Source organism: Oncorhynchus keta, chromosome 32 (assembly GCF_023373465.1).
Source record: "Oncorhynchus keta strain PuntledgeMale-10-30-2019 chromosome 32, Oket_V2, whole genome shotgun sequence".
Classification (NCBI taxonomy): Eukaryota; Metazoa; Chordata; class Actinopteri; order Salmoniformes; family Salmonidae; genus Oncorhynchus; species Oncorhynchus keta.
This window is the reverse complement of record NC_068452.1, coordinates 27,846,883-27,874,748: the sequence shown is the minus strand read 5'-3', so window position 1 is coordinate 27,874,748 and position 27,866 is coordinate 27,846,883. Positions and strand designations below refer to the sequence as shown.

General features: G+C 44.2%; 1 protein-coding gene across 3 annotated transcripts; it reads left to right on the top strand.

Annotated features, from left to right (window-relative positions):
• The first annotated feature begins 11,873 nt into the window (after nucleotides 1–11,873).
• Nucleotides 11,874–27,479, top strand: LOC118365509 (tetratricopeptide repeat protein 39A-like). Of its 3 annotated transcripts, none has more exons than XR_004821781.2 (18): nucleotides 11,874–12,189; nucleotides 13,155–13,278; nucleotides 13,794–13,925; nucleotides 14,745–14,803; nucleotides 14,890–14,966; nucleotides 15,674–15,738; nucleotides 16,022–16,121; nucleotides 16,240–16,305; nucleotides 16,556–16,664; nucleotides 16,825–16,892; nucleotides 17,180–17,239; nucleotides 17,398–17,559; nucleotides 19,357–19,448; nucleotides 19,565–19,685; nucleotides 19,787–19,898; nucleotides 20,161–20,228; nucleotides 20,693–20,809; nucleotides 23,800–23,832. XR_004821781.2 is itself a non-coding variant. In XM_035747776.2 (18 exons), the coding sequence occupies exons 1-18, from the start codon at nucleotides 12,171–12,173 to the stop codon at nucleotides 23,909–23,911; spliced, it is 1,710 nt and encodes a 569-aa protein (XP_035603669.1). In that variant the 5' UTR covers nucleotides 11,876–12,170; the 3' UTR covers nucleotides 23,912–27,479. The 3 variants fall into 3 exon arrangements, 2 of the variants coding, with proteins under 2 accessions (XP_035603669.1, XP_035603670.1); XM_035747776.2 differs by having other exon boundaries at nucleotides 11,876–12,189; nucleotides 20,114–20,228; nucleotides 23,800–27,479; XM_035747777.2 differs by having other exon boundaries at nucleotides 11,877–12,189; nucleotides 13,174–13,278; nucleotides 20,114–20,228; nucleotides 23,800–27,479.
• Nucleotides 27,480–27,866: the final 387 nt, after the last annotated feature.

Below are 27,866 nucleotides of genomic sequence, written 5' to 3'. Positions count from 1 at the left end.
AAAAGGGGCCGCAGATCGGGCAGCCTTCTGAGAATCCGTAGGCAAGCGAGTAAACTCCCACTGCCATCCGTTCTTCTTGCTAACATGCAATCATTGGAAAATAAAACTGATGACCTATGATTAAGATCCTACCAATGGGACATTAAAAAACGGTAACATCTTATGTTTCACTGAGATGTGGCTGAACGATAAGGAATATAGAGCTAGTGGAATTTTCCAAGCACCGGCAGAACAGAGACGCTATCTCTGGTAAGACGAGGGGTGGGGGTGTGTGTCTTTGTCAATAACAGCTGGTGCGCGATGTCTAATATTAAAGATGTTTCGAGGTATTGCTCGCCTGAGTTAGAGTACCTTATGATAAGCTGTAGACCACACTATCTACCAAGAGAGTTCTTATCTATATTATTCGCAGCCGTCTATTTACCACCACAGAACGAAGCTGGCACTAAGAACGCACTCAACCAACTCTAAGGCCATAAGCAAAGAGGAAATGCTCACCCAGAAGCGGTGCTCCTAGTGGCTGGGACTTTAATGCAGGCAAACTTAAATCAGTTTTACAATTTTTTTACCATGTCACATGTGCAACCAGAGAAAAATAATCCTAGACCACCTTTACTCCACACACAGAGATGCATACAAAGTTCTCCCCCGCCCTCCATTTGACAAATTTGACGATAATTATATTCTCCTGATTCCTGCTTACAAGCAAAAACTAAAGCAGGAAGTACCAGTGACTCGCTCAATACGGAAGTGGTCTGATGACGCGGGTGCTACACTACAGGACTGTTTTGCTAGCACAGACTGGAATATGTTCTTAGATTCATCCAATGGCATTGAGGAGTACACCACCTCAGTCATCTTTTTCATCAATAAGTACATCGACGACGACGTCGTCCCCACAGTGACTGTATGTACAGTGGGGCAAAAAAGTATTTAGTCAGCCAACAATTGTGCAAGTGCTCCCACTTAAAATGATGAGGCCTGTAATTTTCATCATAGGTACATTTCAACTATGACAGACAAAATGAGAAGAAAAAATCCAGAAAATCACATTGTAGGATTCTTAATGAATTTATTTGCAAATTATGGTGGAAAATAAGTATTTGGTCACCTACAAACAAGCAACGTCTACTGAATAGAACTCAACAACCTGGTCGCATTCACAGGTAGTATCACATTTTCATTTCATTTCATTACAGTACAACGGTTTGATTTGTTTGATCGTAGCTAGCTACATAGCTAGCTACATAGCCGTCTTTGTATCAAAGATAATTGTGTAGTCTAGAGCGATTTTCTAAGTTAGCTAGCCAGCTATTGTCGTTCTTTTAACGCAACGTAACATAAACAACACTGCTAGCTAGCCAGCTAGCCCCCGAATAGCAGCACTGCAGAAACTATTACACTCAACGGAACGACTTGATTAGTGTAGTGTCAACAACACAGCCACTGCCAGCTAGCCTACTTCAGCAGTACTGTATCATTTTAATCATTTTAGTCAATAAGATTGTTGCTACGTAAGCTTAACTTTCTGAACATTCGAGACGTGTAGTCCACTTGTCATTCCAATCTCCTTTGCATTAGCGTAGCCTCTTCTGTAGCCTGTCAACTATGTGTCTGTCTATCCCTGTTCTCTCCTCTCTGCACAGACCATACAAACGCTCCACACCGCGTGGCCGCGGCCACCCTAATCTGGTGGTCCCAGCGCGCACGACCCACGTGGAGTTCCAGGTCTCCGGTAGCCTCTGGAACTGCCGATCTGCAGCCAACAAGGCAAAGTTCATCTCAGCCTATGCCTCCCTCCAGTCCCTCGACTTCTTGGCACTGACGGAAACATGGATCACCACAGACAACACTGCTACTCCTACTGCTCTCTCTTCGTCCGCCCACGTGTTCTCGCACACCCCGAGAGCTTCTGGTCAGCGGGGTGGTGGCACCGGGATCCTCATCTCTCCCAAGTGGTCATTCTCTCTTTCTCCCCTCACCCATCTGTCTATCGCCTCCTTTGAATTCCATGCTGTCACAGTTACCAGCCCTTTCAAGCTTAACATCCTTATCATTTATCGCCCTCCAGGTTCCCTCGGAGAGTTCATCAATGAGCTTGATACCTTGATAAGCTCCTTTCCTGAGGACGGCTCACCTCTCACAGTGCTGGGCGACTTTAACCTCCCCACGTCTACCTTTGACTCATTCCTCTCTGCCTCCTTCTTTCCACTCCTCTCCTCTTTTGACCTCACCCTCTCACCTTCCCCCCCTACTCACAAGGCAGGCAATACGCTCAACCTCATCTTTACTAGATGCTGTTCTTCCACTAACCTCATTGCAACTCCCCTCCAAGTCTCCGACCACTACCTTGTATCCTTTCCCCTCTAGCTCTCATCTAACACCTCCCACACTGCCCCTACTCGGATGGTATCGTGCCGTCCCAACCTTCGCTCTCTCTCCCCCGCTACTCTCTCCTCTTCCATCCTATCATCTCTTCCCTCTGCTCAAACCTTCTCCAACCTATCTCCTGATTCTGCCTCCTCAACCCTCCTCTCCTCCCTTTCTGCATCCTTTGACTCTCTATGTCCCCTATCCTCCAGGCCGGCTCGGTCCTCCCCTCCCGCCCCGTGGCTCGACGACTCATTGCGAGCTCACAGAACAGGGCTCCGGGCAGCCGAGCGGAAATGGAGGAAAACTCGCCTCCCTGCGGACCTGGCATCCTTTCACTCCCTCCTCTCTACATTTTCCTCCTCTGTCTCTGCTGCTAAAGCCATTTTCTACCACTCTAAATTCCAAGCATCTGCCTCTAACCCTAGGAAACTCTTTGCCACCTTCTCCTCCCTCCTGAATCCTCCTCCCCCTCCCCCCCCCTCTCTGCAGATGACTTCGTCAACTATTTTGAAAAGAAGGTCGACGACATCCGATCCTCGTTTGCTAAGTCAAACGGCACCGCTGATTCTGCTCACACTGCCCTACCCTGTGCTCTGACCTCTTTCTCCCCTCTCTCTCCAGATGAAATCTCGCGTCTTGTGACGGCCGGCCACCCAACAACCTGCCCGCTTGACCCTATCCCCTCCTCTCTTCTCCAGACCATCTCCGGAGACCTTCTCCCTTACCTCACCTCGCTCATCAACTCATCCCTGACCGCTGGCTACGTCCCTTCCGTCTTCAAGAGAGCAAGAGTTGCACCCCTTCTGAAAACCTACACTCAATCCCTCCGATGTCAACAACTACAGACCAGTATCCCTTCTTTCTTTTCTCTCCAAAACTCTTGAACGTGCCGTCCTTGGCCAGCTCTCCCGCTATCTCTCTCTGAATGACCTTCTTGATCCAAATCAGTCAGGTTTCAAGACTAGTCATTCAACTGAGACTGCTCTTCTCTGTATCACGGAGGCGCTCCGCACCGCTAAAGCTAACTCTCTCTCCTCTGCTCTCATCCTTCTAGACCTATCGGCTGCCTTCGATACTGTGAACCATCAGATCCTCCTCTCCACCCTCTCCGAGTTGGGCATCTCCGGCGCGGCCCACGCTTGGATTGCGTCCTACCTGACAGGTCGCTCCTACCAGGTGGCGTGGCGAGAATCTGTCTCCTCACCACGCGCTCTCACCACTGGTGTCCCCCAGGGCTCTGTTCTAGGCCCTCTCCTATTCTCGCTATACACCAAGTCACTTGGCTCTGTCATAACCTCACATGGTCTCTCCTATCATTGCTATGCAGACGACACACAATTAATCTTCTCCTTTCCCCCTTCTGATGACCAGGTGGCGAATCGCATCTCTGCATGTCTGGCAGACATATCAGTGTGGATGACGGATCACCACCTCAAGCTGAACCTCGGCAAGACGGAGCTGCTCTTCCTCCCGGGAAGGACTGCCCGTTCCATGATCTCGCCATCACGGTTGACAACTCCATTGTGTCCTCCTCCCAGAGCGCTAAGAACCTTGGCGTGATCCTGGACAACACCCTGTCGTTCTCAACTAACATCAAGGCGGTGGCCCGTTCCTGTAGGTTCATGCTCTACAACATCCGCAGAGTACGACCCTGCCTCACACAGGAAGCGGCGCAGGTCCTAATCCAGGCACTTGTCATCTCCCGTCTGGATTACTGCAACTCGCTGTTGGCTGGGCTCCCTGCCTGTGCCATTAAACCCCTACAACTCATCCAGAACGCCGCAGCTCGTCTGGTGTTCAACCTTCCCAAGTTCTCTCACGTCACCCCGCTCCTCCGCTCTCTCCACTGGCTTCCAGTTGAAGCTCGCATCTGCTACAAGACCATGGTGCTTGCCTACGGAGCTGTGAGGGGAACGGCACCTCAGTACCTCCAGGCTCTGATCAGGCCCTACACCCAAACAAGGGCACTGCGTTCATCCACCTCTGGCCTGCTCGCCTCCCTACCACTGAGGAAGTACAGTTCCCGCTCAGCCCAGTCAAAACTGTTCGCTGCTCTGGCCCCCCAATGGTGGAACAAACTCCACCACGACGCCAGGACAGCGGAGTCAATCACCACCTTCCGGAGACACCTGAAACCCCACCTCTTTAAGGAATACATAGGATAGGATAAGTAATCCTTCTCACCCCCCCCCTTTAAGATTTAGATGCACTATTGTAAAGTGACTGTTCTATTGGATGTCATAAGGTGAATGCACCAACTTGTAAGTCGCTCTGGATAAGAGCGTCTGCTAAATGACTTAAATGTAAATGTAAATGTAAGCAAGATTTCTGGCTCTCACAGACATGTAACTTCTTCTTCTCTGTCCCCCACTCGTTACCTGTATTAATGGCACCTGTTTGAACTTGTTATCAGTATAAAAGACACCTGCCCACAACCTCAAACAGTCACACTCCAAACTCCACTATGGCCAAGACCAAAGAGCTGTCAAAGGACACCAGAAACAAAATTGTAGACCTGCACCAGGCTGGGAAGAAGGAATCTGCAATAGGTAAGCAGCTTGGTTTGAATAAATCAACTGTGGGAGCAATTATTAGGAAATGGAAGACATACAAGACCACTGATAATCTCCCTCGATCTGGGGCTCCACGCAAGATCTCACCCGTGGGGTCAAAATGATCACAAGAACGGTGAGCAAAAATACCAGAACCACACTGGGGGACCTAGTGAATGACCTGCAGAGAGCTGGGACCACAGTAACAAAGCCTACCATCAGTAACACACTACACCGCCAGGGACTCAAATCCTGCAGTGCCAGACGTGTCCCCCTGCTTAAGCCAGTACATGTCCATGCCCGTCTGAAGTTTGCTAGAGAGCATTTGGATGATCCAGAAGAAGATTGGGAGAATGTCATATGGTCAGATGAAACCAAAATATAACTTTTTGGTAAAAACTCAACTCGTCGTGTTTGGAGGACAAACAATGCTGAGTTGCATCCAAAGAACACCATACCTACTGTGAAGCATGGGGGTGGAAACATCATGCTTTGGGGCTGTTTTTCTGCAAAGGGACCAGGACGACTGATCCGTGTAAAGGAAAGAATGAATGGGGCCATGTATCGTGAGCTTTTGAGTGAAAACCTCCTTCCATCAGCAAGGGCATTGAAGATGAAACGTGACTGGGTCTTTCAGCATGAGAATGATCCCAAACACACCGCCCGGGCAACGAAGGAGGGGCTTCGTAAGAAGCATTTCAAGGTCCTGGAGTGGCCTAGCCAGTCTCCAGATCTCAACCCCATAGAAAATCTTTGGAGGGAGTTGAAAGTCCGTGTTGCCCAGCAACAGCCCCAAAACATCACTGCTCTAGAGGAGATCTGCATGGAGGAATGGGCCAAAATACCAGCAAAGACTTACAGAAAACATTTGACCTCTGTCATTGCCAACAAGGGTATATAACAAATTATTGAGAAATTTTTGTTATTGACCAAATACTTATTTTCCACCATAATTTGCAAATAAATTAATGAAAAATCCTACAATGTGATTTTCTGGATTTCATTTCCTCATTTTGTCTGTCACAGTTGAAGTGTACCTATGATGAAAATTACAGGCCTCATCTTTTTAAGTGGGAGAACTTGCACAATTGGTGGCTGACTAAATACTTTTTTGCCCTACTGTACATATCCCAACCAGAAGCCATGGATTACAGGGAACATCCGCAACGAGCTAAAGGCTAGAGCTGCCGCTTTCAAGGAGCGGGAGACTAATCCGGACGCTTATAAGAAATCCCGCTATGCCCTCAGACGAACCATCAAACATGCAAAGCGTCAATACAGGATTAAGATTGAATCCTACTACACTGGCTCTGACGCTCGTTGGATGTGGTAGGCCTTGAAAACTATTACAGACGACAATGGGAAACCCAGCGCGAGCTGCCCAGTGACGCGAGCCTCTAGATGAGCTAAATGCCTTTCATGCTTGCTTCGAGGCAAGCATGCACGAGAGAAGCATGCACGAGAGCACCAGCTGTTCTGGATGAGTGTGATAACGCTCTCGGTAGCCGATGTGTACAAAACCTTGAAACAGGTCAACATTCACAAAGCCACTGGGCCAGACGGATTACCAGGACGTGTACAGTAGTGGCCAAAAGTTTTGAGAATGACACAAATATTAATTTTCAAAGTCTGCTGCCTCAGTTTGTATGATGGCAATTTGCATATACTCCAGAATGTTATGAAGAGTGAATTGCAAAGTCCCTATTTGCTATGCAAATGAACTGAATCTCAAAAAAACATTTCCACTGCATTTCAGCTCTGCCACAAAAGGACTAGCTGACATCATGTTAGTGATTCTCTCATTAACACAGGTGTGAGTGTTGACGAGGACAAGGCTGGAGATCACTCTGTCATGCTGATTGAGTTTGAATAACAGACGAAGCTTCAAAAGGAGGGTGGTGCTTGGAATCATTGTTCTTCCTCTGTCAGCCATGGTTACCTGTAAGGAAACACGTGCCGTCATCATTGCTTTGCGCAAAAAGGGCTTCACAGGCAAGGATATTGCTGGCAGTAAGATTGCACCTAAATCAACCATTTATCAGATCATCAAGAACTTCAAGGAGAGCGGTTCAATTGTTGTGAAGATGGCTTCAGGGCGCCCAAGAAAATCCAGCAAGCGCCAGGACCGTCTCCTAAAGTTGATTCAGCTGCGGGATCGGGGCACCATCAGTACAGAGCTTGCTCAGGAATGGCAGCAGGCAGGTGTGAGTGCATTTGCACGCACAGTGAGGCAAAGACTTTGAGGATGGCCTGGTGTCAAGGGCAGCAAAGAAGCCACTTCTCTCCAGGAAAAACATCAAGGACAGACTGATATTTTGCAAAAGGTACAGGGATTGGACTGCTGAAAACTGGGGTAAAGTCATTTTCTCTGATGAATCCCCTTTCCGATTGTTTGGGGCATCCGGAAAAAAGCTTGTCCGGAGAAGACAAGGTGAGCGCTACCATCAGTCCTGTGTCATGCCAACAGTAAAGTATCCTGAGCCCATTCATGTGTGGGGTTGCTTCTCAGCCAAGGGAGTGGGCTCACTCACAATTTTGCCTAAGAACACAGCCATAAATAAAGAATGGGAGCAACACATCCTCAGAGAGCAACTTCTCCCAACCATCCAGGAAATGTTTAGTGACGAACAATGCCTTTTCCAGCATGATGGAGCACCTTGCCATAAGGCAAAAGTGATAACTAAGTGGCTCGGGGAACAAAACATCGATATTTTGGGTCCATGGCCAGGAATCTCCCCAGACCTTAATCCCATTGAGAACTTGTGGTCAATCCTCAAGAGGCGGGTGGACAAACAAAAACCCACAAATTCTGACAAACTCCAAGCATTGATTATGCAAGAATGGGCTGCCATCAGTCTGTGACCCAGATGTTAATTTACAGCATGCCACGGCGGATTGCAGAGGTCTTGAAAAAGAAGGGTCAACACTGCAAATATTGACTCTTTGCATCAACTTCATGTAATTGTCAATAAAATACTTTTTGACACTTATGAAATGCTTGTAATTATATTTCAATATTCCATAGTAACATCTGACAAAACTATCTAAAGACACTGAAGCAGCAAACTTTGTGGAAAGTAATATTTGTCATTCTCAAAACTTTTGTCCACAACCGTACTCAAAGCATGCGTGGACCAACTGTCACGTGTCTTCACTGACATTTTCAACCTCTCCTTGACCGAGTCTGTAATACCTACATGTTTCAAGCAGACCACCATAGTCCCTGTGCCCAAGGAAGCGAAGGTAACCTGCCTAAATGATTTCCGCCCCGTGGCACTCACGTCGGTAGCCATGAAGTGCTTTGAGTGGCTGGTCATGACTCACATCAACAGCATCCTCCCCGACACCCTATACCCACTCCAATTCGCATACCGCCCCAACAGATCCACAGATGATGCAATCTCAATCGCACTCAATCGAACATCTATTTGAGAATGCTGTTCATTAACTACAGCTCAGCGTTCAACACCATAGTGCCCACGAAGCTCATCACTAAGCTTAGGACTCTGGGACTAAACGCCTCCCTCTGCAACTGGATCCTGGACTTCCTGACTGGCCGCCCCAGGTGGTAAGAGTAGGCAACAACACGTCTGCCACGCTGATCCTTAACACTGGGGCCCCTCAGGAGTGTGTACTTAGTCCCCTCTTGTATTCCCTGTTCATCCACGACTGCGTGGCCAAACACGACTCCAACACCATCATTAAGTTTGCTGAGGACACAGCAGTGGTCGGCCTGATCACCGACAACGATGAGACGTCCTATAGGGAGGAGGTCAGAGAACTGGCTGTGTGGTGCCAGGACAACAACCTCTCCCTCAATGTGAGCAAGACAAAGGAGCTGATCATGGACTACAGAAAAAGGCGGGCCGAACAGGCCCCCATTAACATCGACGGGGCTGTAGTGGAGCGGGTCAAGAGTTTCATGTTCCTTGGTGTCTACATCACCAACAAACTATCATGGTCCAAACACACCAAGACAGTCGTGAAGAGGGCACGACAAAACCTTATCCCTCTCAGGAGACCACAAAGATTTGTCATGGGTCCCCAGATCCTCAAAGGGTTCTGCATCTGCACCATCGAGAGCATCCTGACCGGTTGCATCACCGCCTGCTATGGAAACTGCTCGGCATCTGACTGTAAGGCTCTACAGAGGATTGTGAGAACGGCCCAGTCATCACTGGGGCCAAGCTCCCTGCCATCCAGGACCTGTATACTAGGAGGTGTCAGAGAAAGCCCATAAAATTGTCAGACTCCAATCACCTGTTGCCTCTGCTACCTGCACGGCAAGCGGTACTGGAGCGCCAAGTCTAGGACCAGAAGACTCCTCAATCGCCACCGGAAAATTTACATTGACCCCCCTCCCTTTTGTACACTGCTGCTTCTTGCTGTTTATTATCTATGCATAGTCACTTCACCCCCACCTACATGTACAAATTACCTCAACTAACCTGTACCCCCGCACAATGACTAGGTACCGGTGCCCCCTGTATATAGCCTCGTTATTGCTATTCTTATTGTTAGTTTTTATTATTACTTTTTATTTTGGTTTACTTTGTAAATATATTCTTAACTCTTCTTGAACTGCACTGTTGGTTAAGGGCATGTAAGTAAGCATTTCATGGTGAAGTTTACACTTGTTGTATTTGGCGACTGTGACAAATACAATTTTATTTGATTTTGATTTGATCTCTTTGAAAAATGTCAAAAGTAATCCAGGATAGAAGTTGAGGAGAGGAAACGTGTGAAAAAATGTGCTGGTACGAAGTGACTCTTTCTCCTCTAGCTCATCATCATACAGATGACGTTAACAGAGAAGGAATCTTAAAATACATGTGTAAAGTGGTAAAAATACATTTAGGTAAAAAGATTAATGTATCATTTTAAAATCTGTGCATGCTTTTCTCTTCTGAGTATACAGCTGATTCAAAGGAGGAGTGGCAGATTTCAAAACACTTCGCAGAGGATGCACTTCAGTATCCTTTGCCGAACAAAGTAATTGACGATGGGAGCAAACTCCTCTGTTCGCTTACTAACGAATTTCAACTGTCCTTAACCACTTATCGGTTTCCGGGTCACGGAGGAAAGGAGGAAGACTTTTGCCCAATTGAGAATCTCCCTATGAGTTACACTGCTCCCTCAAGGTCTTCTGGAGAACTTTAACCTCTCTCAGACCCAAGGACTATTGCTGAAAATGAATGCACTTTTTAAAGCATAGTAATGCTTTTTCTACAGTAGCTCACTATTAGGCCATAAAGAGTATTCTTAGTTTGATAGCTATCTATTCTATAGCAATTGGTTGCTGAATAGATAATGTTGCTTGGCTTCAAGTCATTGTTTTCCTGTCCTCTCCTCTTTGCAGTTATTCTCCATGATCCTTGCCATGGTTTTGTTTGAAGTTGGGGCTCATGAGGCATCCATAGTGAAGCCAAAGGGTCCTTCCACACCTGGAGGACACCAACAACCCCCACAGGCAACAATAAAGTTCTGCTAAACAATAAAAGTTAGTGAGTTTTCCTTAGATGAAATCATATCTGTTATTTTAGTTATATTAAAAGTTGAAAATGTTATTTTTAAAAGCTATGTACTTTGTTTTCACTGGGAAGGGGAAACCTAGTCAGTTGTACAACTGAATTTTAATTTTAGTGCTCACAAATATGACAACAGTGCCCTCATGTGAAATGATTAATTATTGAAGTGTAGAGCGAAGACCCATTTAAGGTGACTTGATATGCAATAGCTGCTTCTATTTAAACAAAATAGCTGATTGATGTAGATCTATTTTTTTGCTTTTAGAATTATTATTATTATTATTATTTTTAAATCTATACATCTGCCACTATTGTTCATAAGGTGTAGAATATGTCTTATTCAAAAAGTGACACTTGAAGGCAACATCTAAAATCCCTGTGTTTACAGGACCGTGTCCACATCAGTGAATTTTGTGTATGACTTTGGCTTGATCAATCTTTAATGGAAGGAGACCAACAACATGTACTGTACTAAACATCATGCACTAAACAGGCAAACATCAGAGTTAGACATTACAGTTAGTGTTCACCATAAAGTTGAATAATAGTGTAACCTTGCCAGTTGAGCTTTAGATGAATTCCTAACTGAATTAAAAGGGGGTTCAGTCCACATATTGTACAATAATTATTCAGTGATCAAATGGAAAGAAATGGGGGTGTTTATAACAGCTGGTTATAGAGTACCGCCGTGTGAGTTATAATACCCATAAAACGGGCAAATGGTTACAATTGTTTTTCCACATTCAATTTTTTCCATAGGGGATTTTAGAAACACTTCAAATAGGGGCTGTGTTTCGTGAAGGCTTACCCTGGCGTGACATTTTGATAACTGTAAATCTCTTTAGGACAAGGTAACTTATCAATAACCTTGCATGTATTTACCTCCCAAAAATGAAACGCTAATAAGCTGCTGATGTGGCTGTCATAAAGAACTACAAATGCCATGATCTGGATGAGAAGGTAAGAAATGAGTGGTGGAATAACGACTGGAACCATTTCCCTGTTTGACCGCTAGGTTTTATGGTATATTGACACCTCCACTGTGGGGCTCTATATAACTTCAGTGAGACTGGAATTCATTTGAACTGGTGTTAACTTTTGGGGTTTTCCATCTCCAGTGAGTTATACAGTTTACAGAACATTGTTAATATGTAACGGGTCACATATAAGAGGCTTGGCGTGTGACATTTTCTGAGTCAAACAACACACATAATATAATCCCGAATTAATGACTTAATATAAAATGTAGGCTGTTAGAAAACTGCAGTTTCTTATCCTATTATTTTGCCAATATATGCATAAATGGGCCATGGCCATATTATAGACTAATGACTAATAAACGAAGAAATAGCCATGTTGACGTTGAGCCATTATGTATGTTCTTTGATTAAAGGTTATGGCAGGTTTGCAAAGTGTTCGTGGCATTGAGACGAGTTTGCGGATGTTGAAGGAGGAGTCGATCCAGTCCTCGTTTATTTTCCCACACAGCTTTCGAGCACTTGACGCTTCTCTGCAACTCTTCTCAAATTACAATCCCAACAAGATTCCACAGCTCAATGCAATTTTTGTTCTTAAAGCAGAATCAATCAACCCTCCACTCAGCTTATTATTAAGACAATTTGCTAGTTAATGTTTTTCCTCAAACCCTTCTGAGTAGGCTACTTTTCGACAGGTGTTTTGGGCAGAGTGCCCGGAAGAAAAATGTCCAATGTGAAAGATGCACCTGCTGCGGCGAAGTAAGTTTCAACGTCGGGACAGCTTGGCCTTCTGCACTGAACTTTACTTGGTTGTTCGGTTTATATGTTAGTTATTCAACATCAATTTTAATTCATGTAAATACGCAGGTTTGTTTTATATATTGTCAGTACAAGTACCTACTGATCAAGTGACTTTGTGACATTACTTTATTCAGAAGTTATTTAAGATATTTAAAAAGTTATTTTCCTCTTTACATTGTTGTTGTGTTGACATTGAGATGGACAGGGTCAAGATGGTAGTTTAACAATATTTTGAGTGTTTATTTGATAAATCTATTTTGGATGGAGTACATCTGATTCATGACTATTCAAATAATTCAACAAAAGACCAAACAATGCATTAATAGCTGAAGATATCTTATTTATTTTAAATGACTCTCTCCTCCTTTCTAACTTATTCCTGTCAAAGGAAGTGTAGTTTCAGTTTAGTGCTTGTTTATTTCATGTTTCCACATATTACTCCTCACATATGTTGACAAGCTCTTTGTGGAGGGCGAAATCCACTGTACTGTTGTTATCTTGAAGTCGTACAAGAAGGCAGGTTTCCTTAGATCATCTTGCAGCTTATTTCTAAGAGTTCTGACTCTAAATAAATGCATACATTTGAGAATTTTGACAGGACTAGCTTGGCCAAAAGGATATTCTCACATTTTCTTTTTACTGTACATCAGAGAGCTTCAGATCCATCCGTGCCAGGTTTTAATGTTATGTGCACAAGTACAAGGAAATGCATTTCTTGCAATCTCTAAACCCAACAATGCAGTAATGAAGGTAAGAGGCAGTGTGTGAAGACTGCTGTGAACAGATGGGTGCATGTGTATTGACACGGTTGCAGGCATCTTACCTTACCTATGGGCCTTAGTCCTTCCATTACCTATTTTCTTTCTCTCTCAGGAAGAGAGACAATACTAAAGCTGATACTTACTGTCATGTAACCATTGTAGTGTGTGTGTGTGTGCACAGCTCCTCACAGATGACCCTGCAGGTGTGCCTTGAGGAGTGTATGGAGGCCCTGGACCTCTTCCTCAACAACCACTTCAGTGAGAGCCTGGACAAACTGCGGCCACGGTAACAGTGCCACTCTCTCTGGACTAAAGTGTGCTTCAAACTCTCCATTGGCCAATTAGCATGTACAGGGTGTCTTGGGGTATATTTGTGCAGCCTTTAGCCTTTTGTCGTTGAGTGGTGTGTAACTTAGTGCAGCATCATCACCGTTGAGGTGTGATGTACAGTGGTATTGTGGTGTAGTACAGTGAAGTGTCACACTTCCTGCTACCCAAAGCATTAGGCCTCGTCACTTCTCCAGGATATGGAGTGTTTACTGAAGCTGACGCCCAGGGCTCAACGGGCAGAACAGAGGCCCTGGAAAATAAACACCATACTGCTGGAGTGAAATAAGAAAATCATTAGGTGTCTGTTGGCTACTCCTGTCTTTTCTCATTATCAATAGGTGAAGCCATATATTGGAAGAATGGCACATTTTCTTTTCGAAAGGAAATTAAAATGTTCGCTGGACAATAAATACTTGCTGTTTTCTGATTGTCAGTGAGGTGTGTATGATGATGTTGTGTGTTGCGTTGAAGGGTGAAAGAGAGCATGTACCATGCTCTGATCTACGCCACTGTGCTGGAGATGCAGGCTATGATGACCTTCCAGCAGGATGACATCATCAACGCAGGCAACACCATGAAGAGTGCCCAGGAGGTCTGCCAGAGGTGAAGGATGCTACTATACATGGACACTCATCTGTTTCATGTCCTCTTTAACACATTAGTTCATATTATAGACACAAGCAACGTCCAGAAAAGGTAAATAGAGGGAAATCCTGGAATACTCTGACAGTTGGTCTGGCCTCTAACAGCGAGGCCTAATATGCCCAGAGCTATTAGTCTCCTGTCCATCGGCCATAACCTGCAGGCAAATGAGAGCATTTACATGGCAACCAGGTCTCTTTGTGCCCCGGCTGGAATTTGCCTGTGTTTGCATGGCCAGAGCAGCTCTATTGATGGCCTACAGCAGTGGTATTCAACTCTTACCCTACGAGGTCAGGAGCCTGCTGGTTTTCTGTTCTACCTGAGAATGAATTGCCAGGTATAAATCAGTCCCTGATTTTAGATGGGAACAATAAAAACAAGCACTGGAATTGGCTTCGAAGTCCAGAGGTGAGTTTGAGGTGCCTACAGCACAGGTGTCAAACTCATTCCACTAAGCTGAGGGGCTGCGGGTTTTCACGCCTCCCTTGTACTTAATTGGTGTATTAAGGTCACTAAATAGTAAGGAACTCTCCACACCTGGTTGTCTAGGGCTTAATTGAAAGCAAAAACCTACAGACACTACGCCCTCCATGGAATGAATGACACCCCTGGCCTACAGCAAGCAAGGACACTTGAGATTGCTGGATGTGGTCGAAAGGCTGTCGTGTTATTATAATGTTCCACGTTAATGCCCATGTGATTAACATGAGAAACATGCATTGCTCAATGCGATGTAATTGTTTTAGTCTTACGCTCATAGTTGGTCTCATTTCTTCTTAGGTTTCGACGAAAGTCCCCTAGTAATATCAGTAAATCACCTGGAGAGCATCTAACTGAAGGTAAGAGCGCTTTTATAAATTGGGCATCTCAGCCTATTAATATGGCAGATTTCAAATAGCCACTGACCGTGTGTGTGGGTTTGCAGAGCAGCTCCAAGCTCTCCATGCTGATGCGTGTTATGCTGAATGCTTGCTCCAAAGGGCTGCTCTCACCTTCCTACAGGTAAGACGGGTCCTCTTGTCCTCAACTATAAATCTTACTGATCCTGGTTAATGACACTGCTGATGTTTAGCATTAATGCACAGGTAAATGCCAAAATAAAGGAAACACTTGAGTAAATGAGGGATACAATGTATATTGAAAGCCGGTGCTTCCACACAGGTGTGGTTTTCTGAGTAAGTTAAGCAATTAACATCCCATCATGCTTAGGATAATGTATAAAAAGGCCTAGTTGCCCATTAGAAGATCAGTTACTTTGAAAGAGGGGTCTCAAGGGAGCATAAGGGCTTTAAAGTGAGTGCATGTGTATGTCTGTCTCTCGATCATCAGGTCTCAACCCCATGTAACACTTATTGGAGATTCTGGAGAGGTGCTTGAGACAGCTTTTTCCACCACCATCAACAAAACACCAAATTATGTGATTTCTCGTGGAAGAATGGAGTTTCATCCCTCCAATAGAGTTCCAGACACTTGTAGAATCTATGCCAAGGAGCATTGAAGCTGTTCTGGTGGCCCTATTGTGTTTCCTTGATTTTGACAGTTACCTGTATGTATGATAACTGTATCCAACTGATTAGATATCGGTCGATGAAACACATTGTGGTTGTTTGCCTTCCTGCTTCTTGTGTTTTGCGTCTGTGTGCATAGTTTTTAAAGAGCGATCCAACAGGTTTCCCCTGTCCTCTCATTTATTTTCCCTCTTCCTCAAGGATGAGAACATGGTGAGTTTTATCAAAGGAGGAATCAAAGTACGCAACAGTTATCTGATTTACAAGTAAGTTTGCAGGAGAAAGGGCAGAAATGGTTCTCACATTAAACAGGCTCACACAGTGTGATTGTGAATCAACAGGTGGAATCGATAATTCTGTTGACCAAATTATGAACTGCTATTACAATAAAACTATGCTCAGATGTTAACAGTAATGGCAATTTTCTCTGGTAAGTGTCTGTCGTTATCAGTCATTTAGATGTGTTTTTATTGTGTAATAATCAGAAATTTTTACAGCCTATAATATAATCATGTTAGACTATGAATGACATAATTGCCTTTGACACAGGGAGCTGCACACCTTCCTACAGTCTAACAGCTCTCTCCAAGGACCCAATCACATTCACTTAGAGGGAGGAGTGTCTTTTGGGATCGGAGCATTCAACTTGGTATGTTCCACAAGCATCCCCGTATTCCATTAATGGTCCATTTGTTAGATAATTGTGTGTTTTAGCACGTGTCAGTCAGACCTTATGCTGTATCACAGGATTCTGTACTGTCTTCCAGACTCTTTCCATGTTTCCACCTCGGTTACTCAAAGTTTTAGAGTTTGCTGGCTTCTCTGGAGACAAGGTATAGTTGCTCATTCTAACTTGTCTAGAAAGTGATTGGTTTACAGCATGGCTGCCCAACCCTGTTTCTGGAGAGCTAGCCTGCTGTAGTTAATTAACATGATTCACCTTAACAAGCAGGTCATTATTATAGTCCGGTTTGCTAGATGCTCTACATGGCAGCAGCTCTAAAGGAACAGCATTGGGCAGCCCTGCTTTACAGGTTCTCTGTCTCCCCCCTCTCAGTATATATTGTATGTTATTGTGTGCAGGAGTATGGTCTGTCCCAGCTGAATGATGGTGCCACTACAAACAACCTGCGCTCCATGCTGTGTGCCCTGCTGTTGCTCTGTTACTACACCTTCCTCACCTTCATACTCGGTACTCTACTCTTCACAACCAGGAAGTGAATGGAGATCACAACTGACTTGACACAATTACATACACACATGTGTGAAAGAGCGAGAGATAAAGAATGAGAGAGTAGACTGTGAGTTTCTGGTTTTGTCCATACATCGTATTCAGTTCTTTATCACTACAGGGACCGGTGAGGGGGACGTGGCTGATGCTGAGAAGCTGCTGAAGCCTTTCCGGCTCCGCTACCCACAGGTGAGTGACAATCCTCCCCAGGCTCTCACCCAGCCCAAAGCAAACTCAACTCTGTATGGAACCACAATGCGTACTGATACCAGCAGACTCCTGGGCAAACACAATCTAAAGTAATAGTTTTGTAATGTGGGTAAGTAATGCACTGACCAAGAGAGAGGTCATTTAGTCAGAGAAGATGCTTGAGCTACCATTGTGTAAGTATGTCATTTTACAAGTGCTAGCCACCGCCAAAGTATTATATATGGTGTTATCAGAGAATGTTTACATTTCTCTCCACTTCCCTTCAGGGGGCCATATTTCTCTTCTTTGCAGGCAGGGCTGAGGCAATCAAGGGGAACATCGATGAGGTGAGCCTCAAACTACATATCTATGTTATAATATTTGTTATCTGTCTGTTTTTCCAGTCATATTTAGCAGTGGTGTTTGTATTGATAGGCCTGGAATGAGATCAGTGTGTGCCTGTGGTTTGCTGGTGGGGGGTACTGTAATGATGATATGTCACCAGGCGGTGGTGCTGTTTGAGGATGGCTGCAAAGCTCAGCAGCAGTGGAAGCAGTTCCACCACATGTGCTACTGGGAGCTGATGTGGTGCTTCACCTACAAGTGCGTGTGGCGGATGGCCTACTTTTACGCTGACCTACTGAGCAATGAGAGCCGCTGGTCCAAGGCAAGAGAGTGTGCTGCAGTGTTGAGTACAGCCTAGGACCTAATTTAAGATGACACTAAACCACTTGAGCAGACACTCTAAATTGAATTCAGTCAATTTGACCTACCCGCTAAGTGTATGGCTTTTAAAGCCAATGCAATATTTTTATCCCCACAACAGACTTAACATTATTAAACTCTACAGTAGTGGCCATAAGTTGAGAATTACAAATATTATTTTCCAAAGTTTGCTGCTTCAATGTCTTTAGATATTTTTGTCAAATGTTACTATGGAATACTGAAGTATAATTACAAGCATTTCATAAGTGTCAAAGGCTTTTATTGACAATTACATGAAGTTGATGCAAAGAGTCGATAGTTGCAGTGTTGACCCTTTTTTTTCAAGACCTCTGCAATCCGCCCTGGCATGCTGTCAATTAACATCTGGGTCACAGACTGATGGAAGTCCATTCTTGCATAATCAATGCTTGGAGTTTGTCAGAATTTGTGGGTTTTTGTTTGTCCACCTGCCTCTTGAGGATTGACCACAAGTTCTCAATGGGATTAAGGTCTGGGGAGATTCCTGGCCATGGACCCAAAATATCGACGTTTTGTTCCCCACACACTTTTGCCTTATGTCAAGGTGCTCCATCATGCTGGAAAAGGCATTGTTCGTCACCAAACTGTTCCTGGATGGTTGGCAGAAGTTGCTCTCGGAGGATGTGTTGGTACCGTTCTTTATTCATGGCTGTGTTCTTAGGCAAACTTGTGAGGGAGCTCACTCCCTTGGCTGAGAAGCAACCCCACACATGAATGGTCTCAGGATGCTTTACTGTTGGCATGCCACAGGACTGATGGTAGCGCTTACCTTGTCTTCTCCGGACAAATTTTTTACTGTATGCCCCAAACAATCGGAAAGGGGATTCATCAGAGAAAATGACTTTACCCCAGTCCTCAGCAGTCCAATCCCTGTACCTTTTGCAGAATATCAGTCTGTCCCTGATGTTTTTCCTGTTTTTTTTTTTCTCCTGTTTTTCCTGGAGAGAAGTGGCTTCTTTGCTGCCCTTCTTGACACCACGCCATCCTCCAAAAGTCTTTGCCTCACTGTGCATGCAGATGCACTCACACCTGCCTGCTGCCATTCCTGAGCAAGCTCTGTACTGGTGGTGCCCTGATCCTGCAGCTGAATCAACTGTAGGAGATGGTCCTGGCGCTTGCTGGACTTTCTTGGGCGCCCTGAAGGCATTTCACAACAATTGAACCGATCTCCTTGAAGTTCTTGATGATTCGATAAATGGTTGATTTAGGTGCAATCTTATTGGCAGCACCTAAAAGGTGCTTGCCTGTGAAGCCCTTTTTGTGCAAAGCAATGATGACGGCACGTGTTTCCTTGCCGGTAACAATGATTGACAGAGGAAGAACAATGATTCCAAGCACCACCCTCCTTTTGAAGCTTCCAGTCTGTTATTCGAACTCAAGCAGCGTGAGATCTCCAGCCTTGTCCTCGTCAACACTCACACCTGTGTTAATGAGAGAATCATTGACATGATGTCAGCTGGTCCTTTGGTGGCAGGGCTGAAATGCAGTGGAAATGTTTTTTGGGGATTCAGTTCATTTGCATGGGAAGAGGGACTTTGCAATTAATTGCAATTCATCTGATCACTCTTCATAATATTCTGGAGTATACGCAAATTGCCATCATACAAACTGAGGCAGCAGACTTTGAAAATGTAATATTGGTGTCATTCTCAACTTTTTGCCACGACTGTACTTACTGTATGACTGAGTCCTGACTGAATAAGGCTTGTCTTTCCTTCAGGCTATGTATGTGTACATGAAGGCTGCTTACCTGAGCATGCTTGCTCCTGGGGAGGCTAGGCCTTTTGGGGAAGATGAGGTGGAGCTTTTCAGGTAAATGCATGCTCATCACAACAAAAACATAACTTGAAATTCCCCAGTCCCATTTCATTGTGATCACCCCTCTTTCCTGGCCCCTTCTCTTTTTCTGCCTTTGCCTACTCTCTTAGACGAGTGTCCACCTTCAAGCAAAAGATAGCAGGGAAGTCTCCACCCACAGAGAAGTTTGCCATTCGCAAGGCTAGACGTTACAAAGCTAGCTGCCCAGTGAGGCTCCCAGTACCTGTGCTGGTGAGACCCCACAAACACACATACGCAAAGCTGCATAAAGACATGCACAAATCTGTTGTATTTGTGGTTCTGACAGTATCTCTTGCTACACTGTGCTGTAGGAGATGATGTACATGTGGAACGGCTTCTCCATGATCAGCAAGCGGCCAGAGCTGACCGAGGGCATGCTGCAAACACTGGTGGAGGCAGAGCGCACCCTGCTGGAATCTCCCGGTATTGCAACATGTCTGGGGCTAACCAGTTTCAGGCAGTCAGACTGAACTGGGCCAAACCAGCCTGCTTGCCTAAGCTGGTCATGAAGCAATAACAACTCTTATAATATCACCAAACGAGAATGGATAAAGACTGATTCTTCAAATTCTGCTTGAGCCTGTGTTGATGAGTAATTTTGAATGCATGGTTTTATCATCTGTGTTTTGTTTTGGAAGTGAATGAGTATTCAATGGATGACCGCTGTGTGATCTACCTACTGAAGGGGCTGTGTCTGAAGAACCAGGGACACATTCGGGCTGCAGAGGAATGCTTCAACAAGGTGTACAACAGGTGATGTAGGGACTCTTTTAGTCCGGGTATCTTTCATTTATACACACCTGGAATCTGTGTGTTGTATAACATAAATAAATGCATGCCGACGCATGCGTAACATGTTTACTGAGAGGTTATAAAATTTGTTTATTGGTTTATTCGGATCCCTATTAGCCGTTGCCAAAACAGCAGCTATTCTTCCTTAGGTCCAGAGTGTCACTTTTTTTAACAAGCTCATCCATGCCAAAAGGAAATATTTTAATCAAACAATATGTTCTTTGTTTGATTAAACCACACCAATGTTTTATCCATAGCAAGTTGAACAATGCAGTGTTATGAAGGAGGGTAGGACTTCATTGCAGTGAATTGCACTCTGAATAATGTCTAGAAATGTGTTTTTAGAACAGTCAGTGATATATGAACATGTTCAGTGTAAACAACTAAGAGGTTGATGATATGGCCATCTGTTCTCTAACCTCCAGTGAGAAGAAGATCAAGTTTGACCATTACCTAGTGCCCAACGCTCTGCTGGAGCTCAGTGTGGTCTACATAGACACGGGCCGCAAGGAGGAGGCCATCAAACTACTGGTGAAAGCCAAGTGAGTCATCTTTTACTGGTTGTTCCAATACAGCCTGCAAGCTGTAGTAGGATGTAGCAGGCTTACATTCCAGCTCGACATGAAAACACCTTATTAAACTAATGAAGATTGTTGATTGGTTAGTTGAAAATAAAGGCACCGGAGGAGATGGCTGCTGTTTTTATGGGCTACTAACCAATTATTTGTAACTTATTTTGTACATAATGTTTTTCCCACATCTCTTATGACCCAAAAAGAGCTTCTGGATATCAGAACAGAGATTACTCACCTCGAACTGGACAAAAATGTTTTTTCTTTAACGAGTATTACCATCTGTCCTATTTGCCAATGTGCAATCATTGGAGAATAAACTGGAGGAGCTCTGTTCAAGATTATCCTACCAAAGGGGGGCTCTTATGTTTCACTGAGTCGTGGCTGAACGACGACATGGATAATATACAGTTGGCTGTTTTTTCCGTGCACTGGCAAGACGGAACAGCTGCCTCCGGTAAGACAAGGTGTGCCAGTCTGTCTATTTGTCAATAACCGCTGATGCACAAAATCAAATAAAGGAAGTCTCTATGTTTTGCTCACCTGAGGTAGAGCATCTCATGATAGGCTGTAGACCACACTATTTACCAAGAGTTTGTCTATTTACCACCACAAACCGATGCTGGTACTAAGATCTCACTCAATGAGCTGTATAAAGCCATAAGCAAACAAGAAAATGCTCATCCAGAGGCAGTGCTTCTAGCGGCCTGGGACTTTAATGGAGGGAAACTTAAATCTGTTTTAGCTCATTTCTACCAGCATGTTACATGTGCCACGAGGGGAGGGGGGGACTCTAGGCCATCTTTGTACACGTCTCTGTGTGTGGAGTAAAGCTGTCACCCGCCCTCTAGTTGGCAAATCTAACCATAATTATATCCTCCTGATTCCTGCTTACAAGCAAAAACTAAAGCAGGAAGTACCAGTGACTCGCTCAATACGGAAGTGGTCAGATGACAACGATGCTAAGCTACAGGACTGTTTTGCTAGCACAGACTGGAATATGTTTTGGGTTTCTTCCGATGGCATTGAGTCCACCACATCAGTCATTGGCTTCATCAATAAGTGCATCGAAGCCGTCCCCATAGTGACCGCAACCAGAAGCCATGGATTACAGGCAACATCTGCACTGAGCTAAAGGGTAGAGCTCCCGCTTTCAAGGAGCGGGACTCTAACCCGGACGCTTATAAGAAATACCGCTATGCCCTCTGAACCATCAAACAGGCATAGCGTCAATACAGAACTAAGATTGAATCCCATAGCACTCACGTCTGTAGCCATGAAGAGCTTTGAAAGGCTGGTCATGGCTCACATCAACCCCATCATCCCAGAAACCCTAGACTGACTCCAATTTGCATACCGCCCCAACAGATCCACAGATGACGCAATCTCTATTGCACTCAATAGAGTGCAATAGAGATTGGACAAAGGGAACACCTACTTGACAATGCTGTTCATTGACTACAGCTCAGTGTTCCACACCATAGTGCCCTCAAAGCTCATCACTAAGCTAAGGACCCTGGGATTAAACACCTCCCTCTGCAACTGGATCCTGGACGTCATGACAGGCCTCCCTCAGGTCAGAAGGGTTGGCAACAACACATCTGCCATGCTGATCCTCAACACGGGAGGCCCCTCAGGGGTGCATGCTCAGTCCCCTCCTCTACTCCCTGTTCACCCACAACTGCATGGCCAAGCACAAGTCCAACACCATTAAGTTTGCACACAACAGTGGTAGGCCTGATCACCAACAATGATGAGACAGCCTATAGAAAGGAGGTCAGAGACCTGGAAGTGTGGTGCCAGGAAAACCTCAACGTGATCAAGACAAAGGAGATGATCGTGGACTACAGGAAAAGGGCCAAGCACGCCCCCATTCTCATCAACGGGGCTGTAGTGGAGCAGGTTGAGCTTCAAGTGACTTGGTGTCCACATCCAACAAACTATCATGGTCCAAACACACCAAGACAGTCGTGGCGAGAGGGCACGACAGTGCCTATTCCCCCTCAGGAGACTGAAAAGATTTGGCGTGGATCCTCAGATCCTCAAAGTTCTGCAACTGCACCATCGAGAGCATCCTGACTGGTATGGCAACTACTCTGCTCCCGAACCGCAAGGCACTAGACTAGAGGGTAGTGCGTACGGCCCAATACACTGGGGCCAAGCTTCCTGCCATCCAGGACCTCTATACTAGGCGGTGTCAGAAGAAGGCCCTAAAAATAGCCAAATAATCCAGCCACCCTAGTCAACCTGTTCTCTCTGCTGCTGCACGGCAAGTGGTACCGGAGCGCCAAGTCTAGGTGAAAAAGGCTTCTGAACAGCTTCTACCCCCAAGCCATAAGACTGCTGAACAGCTAATAAAATGGCTACCCAGACTGTTTGCATTGACTATTTGCTACTCACTGTTTATCAATGCATAGTCACTTTAGCCCTACCTACATGTACATATTACCTCAACTAACCTGTACCCCTCACATTGACTTGGTACCGGTACCGGTACCCCCTTGCCCTTATTTTTATTAACTTTAGTTTATTTTGTAAATATTTTCTCAACCAACAATGAAGTTAACTCTTATGTTTGTTAAGTGCTTGTGACAAATAAAATTGTATTTGAATTGGTTGTATTGAGGCTAGACTGGAACAAAATCCTGCACACTATTTTGCTCTACAGGACCAGGAATGGTGACTGCTGCAAGATAGTGAGCTCAAAGTATTGGGAGTGACTTTTTGTTTTGGCTCTGTACTCCGGCACTTTGGATTTTAAATTATACAATGACAGAGGTTAACGTGCAGACTGTCAGCTGACAGTCTGTACTTTAACCCGTATCATTTCAAATCCAAAGTGCTGGAGTACTGAGTCAAAACATGTCACTGTCCCAATACCTTTGAAGCTTTTGGGTGTACACATACAATGTTACTAAGTCTTACTCATGATTCCTATCCACTTTGTTCTGTTCCCTCAGAACTAACTACAAGGAGTACTCCATGGAGTCACGCACCCAGTTCAGGATCCATGCTGCTCTCTCCAAACTCAAGGCTGACACTAGTGACCAAGATGAAATCACACCACTGTAGTATAACAGGTGTCATTGTGCTGAGCAAGCACTGGACTTGCTTCCCCTGCCATGTGTAGACGTTCCGAGAAGACTTGCTCTCTTTTACATCTTCAGCTACTTTGATCACTGCCTCCAAATGTTACTTGCTTTGTGGTGAAAGTCTCTCATGGATGGTGATCTTTCCCTGATTTAAAACACTTGAGTTTTGAATGGGAGTTGGTAGAAGTTGCCTCTACCTGCTGGTTCAAGATCAGAGGCATTTTATCCACCTACTGCGTGAACACCCTGATCCTACGTCTGTAGTTAGAAGCTGAACCTATCGTCAGTGTTTGAATGTGTGGTACTTATGTCACTGTACTGGTTACCCAGAACAATAGATGGGGAGGCAGATGCTCAAAACAATTTGAATATGGTATATCCACATTTTTTTTGTTGGGAAAAACATGTTGAAATGAACTTATTAACAATGTAAGTTGTGAGGTAGAGTTTTGCTTTTAACTTCTCCAAATGTGATTACTGTAAGCATTTTGACAAAAGCACCCATTTAGTGATAATTGAGTTAGACAGACATACGACTACATAACGTATGACATTGCTTTGATCCAAGTTATTTTAACAAATGTATTAACATGTATGTATTAGTAGCTGTAGAAGAAGCTTAATAATCAATAGGTCATGCTACATTTGAAGTCATAAGTTTATATACACCGTAGTCAAATATATTTAAACTCAGTTTTTCACAATTCCTGACATTTAATCCTAGTAAAAATTCCCTGTCTTAGGTCAGTTAGGATCACCACTTCCTTTTACGAATGTGAAATGTCAGAATAATAGTAGAGAATGATTTCAGCTTTTATTTCTTTCATCACATTCCCAGAGGGTCAGAAGTTTACATATACTCAATTAGTATTTGGTAGCATTGCCTTTAAATTTTTAAACTTGGGTCAAATGTTTTGGACAGCCTTTCACAAGCTTCCCACAATAAGTTGTGTGAATTTTGGCCCATTCCTCCTGACAGAGCTGGTGTAACGGAGTCAGGTTTGTAGGCCTCCTTGCTCGCACATGCTTTTTCAGTTCTGCCCACAAATTTTCTATAGGATTGAGGTCAGGGCTTTGTGATGACCACTCCAATACCTTGACTTTGTTGTCCTTAAGCCATTTTGCCACAACATTGGAAGTATGATTGGGGTCATTGTCCATTTGGAAGACCCATTTGCGACCAAGCTTTTAACTTCCTGACTGATGTCTTTCTGTTGCATCAATATATCCACATAATTTTTCTTCCTCATGATGCCATCCATTTTGCCACCCCCGTGCTTCACAGTTGGGATGGTGTTTTTCTGCTTGCAAGCCTCCCCCTTTTTCCTCCAAACATAACGACTGTCATTATGGCCAAACAGTTGTATTTTTGTTTCATCAGACCAGAGGACATTTCTCCAAAAAGTACAATCTTTGTCCCCATGTGCATTTGCACACCGTAGTCTGGCTTTTTTATGGCGGATTTAGAGCAGTGGCTTCTTCCTTGCTGAGCGGCCTTTCAGGTTATGTCGATATAGGACTCGTTTTACTGTGGCTATAGAAACCTTTACCTGTTTTCTCCAGCATCTTCATAAGGTCCTTTGCTGTTCTGGGATTGATTTGCACTTTTCGCATCAAAGTACGTACATTTCTAGGACGCGTCTCCTTCCTGAGCGGTATGATGGCTGTGTGGTCCCATGGTGTTTATACTTGCGTACTGTTGGTACAGATGAATATGGTACCTTCAGGTGTTTGGAAATTGCTCCCAAGGATGAAGCAGAGTTGTAGAGGTCTACAATTTCTGATTTTTGATTTTCCCATGATGTCAAGCAAAGAGGCACTGAGTTTGAAGGTAGTCCTTGAAATAGATCCACAAGTACACCTCCAATTGACTCAAATGATGTCAATTAGCCTGTCAGAAGCTTCTAAAGCCATGACATTTTCTGGAATTTTCCAAGCTGTTTAAAGGCACAGTCAACTTTGTATGTAGACTTATGACAAACTGGAATTGTGATACAGTGAATTATAATTGAAATAATCTGTCTTTAAACAATTGTTGGAAAATTACTTGTGCACAAAGTAGATGTCCTAACCAACTTGCCAAAACGATAGTTTGTTACAAGAAATGTGTGGAGTGGTTGAAACACTTAGGTTGGAGTCATTAACTAGTTTATGTACACTTCAGACTTCAACTGTATGTTGTCCCTGCTGTAATGTAGAGGAAAGTAGTCAGTTGAAATAAGTTTCACCTCACTAACCTCTGATATTCATTACTTCAAATAATGTTTAGACTGTCACTCAAGACCTTGTACAAAGAAAGGCGTGGTTAAAAGATTTGAAAAACATAATTAAATATGTACATTTGCTACAAGCCCTTTTTATTATATTTTACTGGAGCATAACCAGGCCTTGTCCATATTGGCTAATGTTCTGAGGGCTAAAGGAGGAGGTGTAACTCAAATATTAGGAAGGTGTTCTTAATGTTTTGTATAATGTGTATAAACTTACCTGCTACTTCCTTGATGAACTTAATCAGTGGATCATGACATCACACTCAGTGTCAATCATGGGGTGGCAGGTAGCCAAGTGGTTAGAGCGTTGGGCCAGTAACTCAATGGTAGCTGGATTGAATCCACAGCTGACGAGTTAAAAATCTGTTGTTCTGCCCCTGAACAATGCACTGTTCCGCGGTAGGCCGTCATAAATGAGAATTTGTTCTTCACTGACTTGCCTAGTTAAATAAAGGTTACATACACGGTCTGCACAACAGTGTGCACTATGTAAGGCCAGGGGATAAATGTTCTACATCCTTATACTTTATTGTCCATTTACATGGACATTCATTTTGTTAAGTCAGCATACAAATGCACAAAACCTATAATACATACAGGATCTAATTGTAGGGTGTTTACCTAAACTATTGGGCTGGTATGCCAGACACAGATGAAGCCTAGTCCTGGACTAAAAAGCTATTTTCTAATGGAGATTCTCTATTGAACATGCTTAGTCCAGGACTATGCTTCATCTGTGTCCGGGAAACCGACACCTTAGGGTTGTGATGATATTCAGGTATTTTTAACATATTGAGAGTCACACCCAGGGTCTTGAGACCATGACCAGACCGAGACTGCATTTACTTGGTCTCAAGTAGTCTCAGACCAATCCTCAAGATCAATAATTATTTTCTGATGTATACTATATACAGCCTGCTGATTTCATATGGTTCTGGATGTTGGTTTGCTAACCCAATGCCATCCTTCTGTAACCATAACCTAACTTGAACCAATTTCAATCCGTGTCTTTGGATCTGACTTTTATGTTAATCATATCTCATACACTGAACAAAAATATAAATGCATCATGTAAAGTGTTGTTCCCATGTTTCATGAGCCAAAATCAAAGATACACCTTTTCCATACATTTTGTTTTTACATACCTGTTAGCGAGCCTTTCTCCTTTGCCAAGATAATCCATCTGACAGGTGTGGCATATCAAGAATTTGATTAAACAGCATGATCATTACAGGTGCACCTTGTGCTGGGGACAATAAAAGGCCACTAAAATGTGCAGTTTTGTCCCACAATGCAATGCCACAGTTTCAAGTTGAGGGAGAGTGCAATTGGCATGTTGACTGCAGGAATGTCCACCACAGCTGTCGTCAGATAATTGAATGTTAATTTCTCTACCATAAGCTGCCTACAATGTCAGTTCGTCCAACTGGTCTCACAACCGTAAACCACGTCTGTGAACTGCCCTGATGGCTGGTTCAGCCATCAAACTGTATCCTCTGTGAACTCAGTGAGGCACCATGCAGTTTCATTGCAACAACCTGCAAGGACCCCTGGCCTCTGCTCGGAACCTCAGAGTATAGCTTTTTGCAGCAGTTAACAAGAAAGGCACAACACCACCCCTACTCCTGTCATTCTACCTCCAGGGACCAACCATGTAGCATACTT

Bases quoted from the DNA above. Each gene is read 5' to 3' on its own strand.
- LOC118365509 (XM_035747776.2), top strand. The intron at 13,926-14,744 runs GTGAAGGATGCT...ATTTCTTCTTAG, and splicing joins GCCCAGGAGGTCTGCCAGAG to GTTTCGACGAAAGTCCCCTA. The intron at 14,804-14,889 runs GTAAGAGCGCTT...GTGGGTTTGCAG, and splicing joins TGGAGAGCATCTAACTGAAG to AGCAGCTCCAAGCTCTCCAT.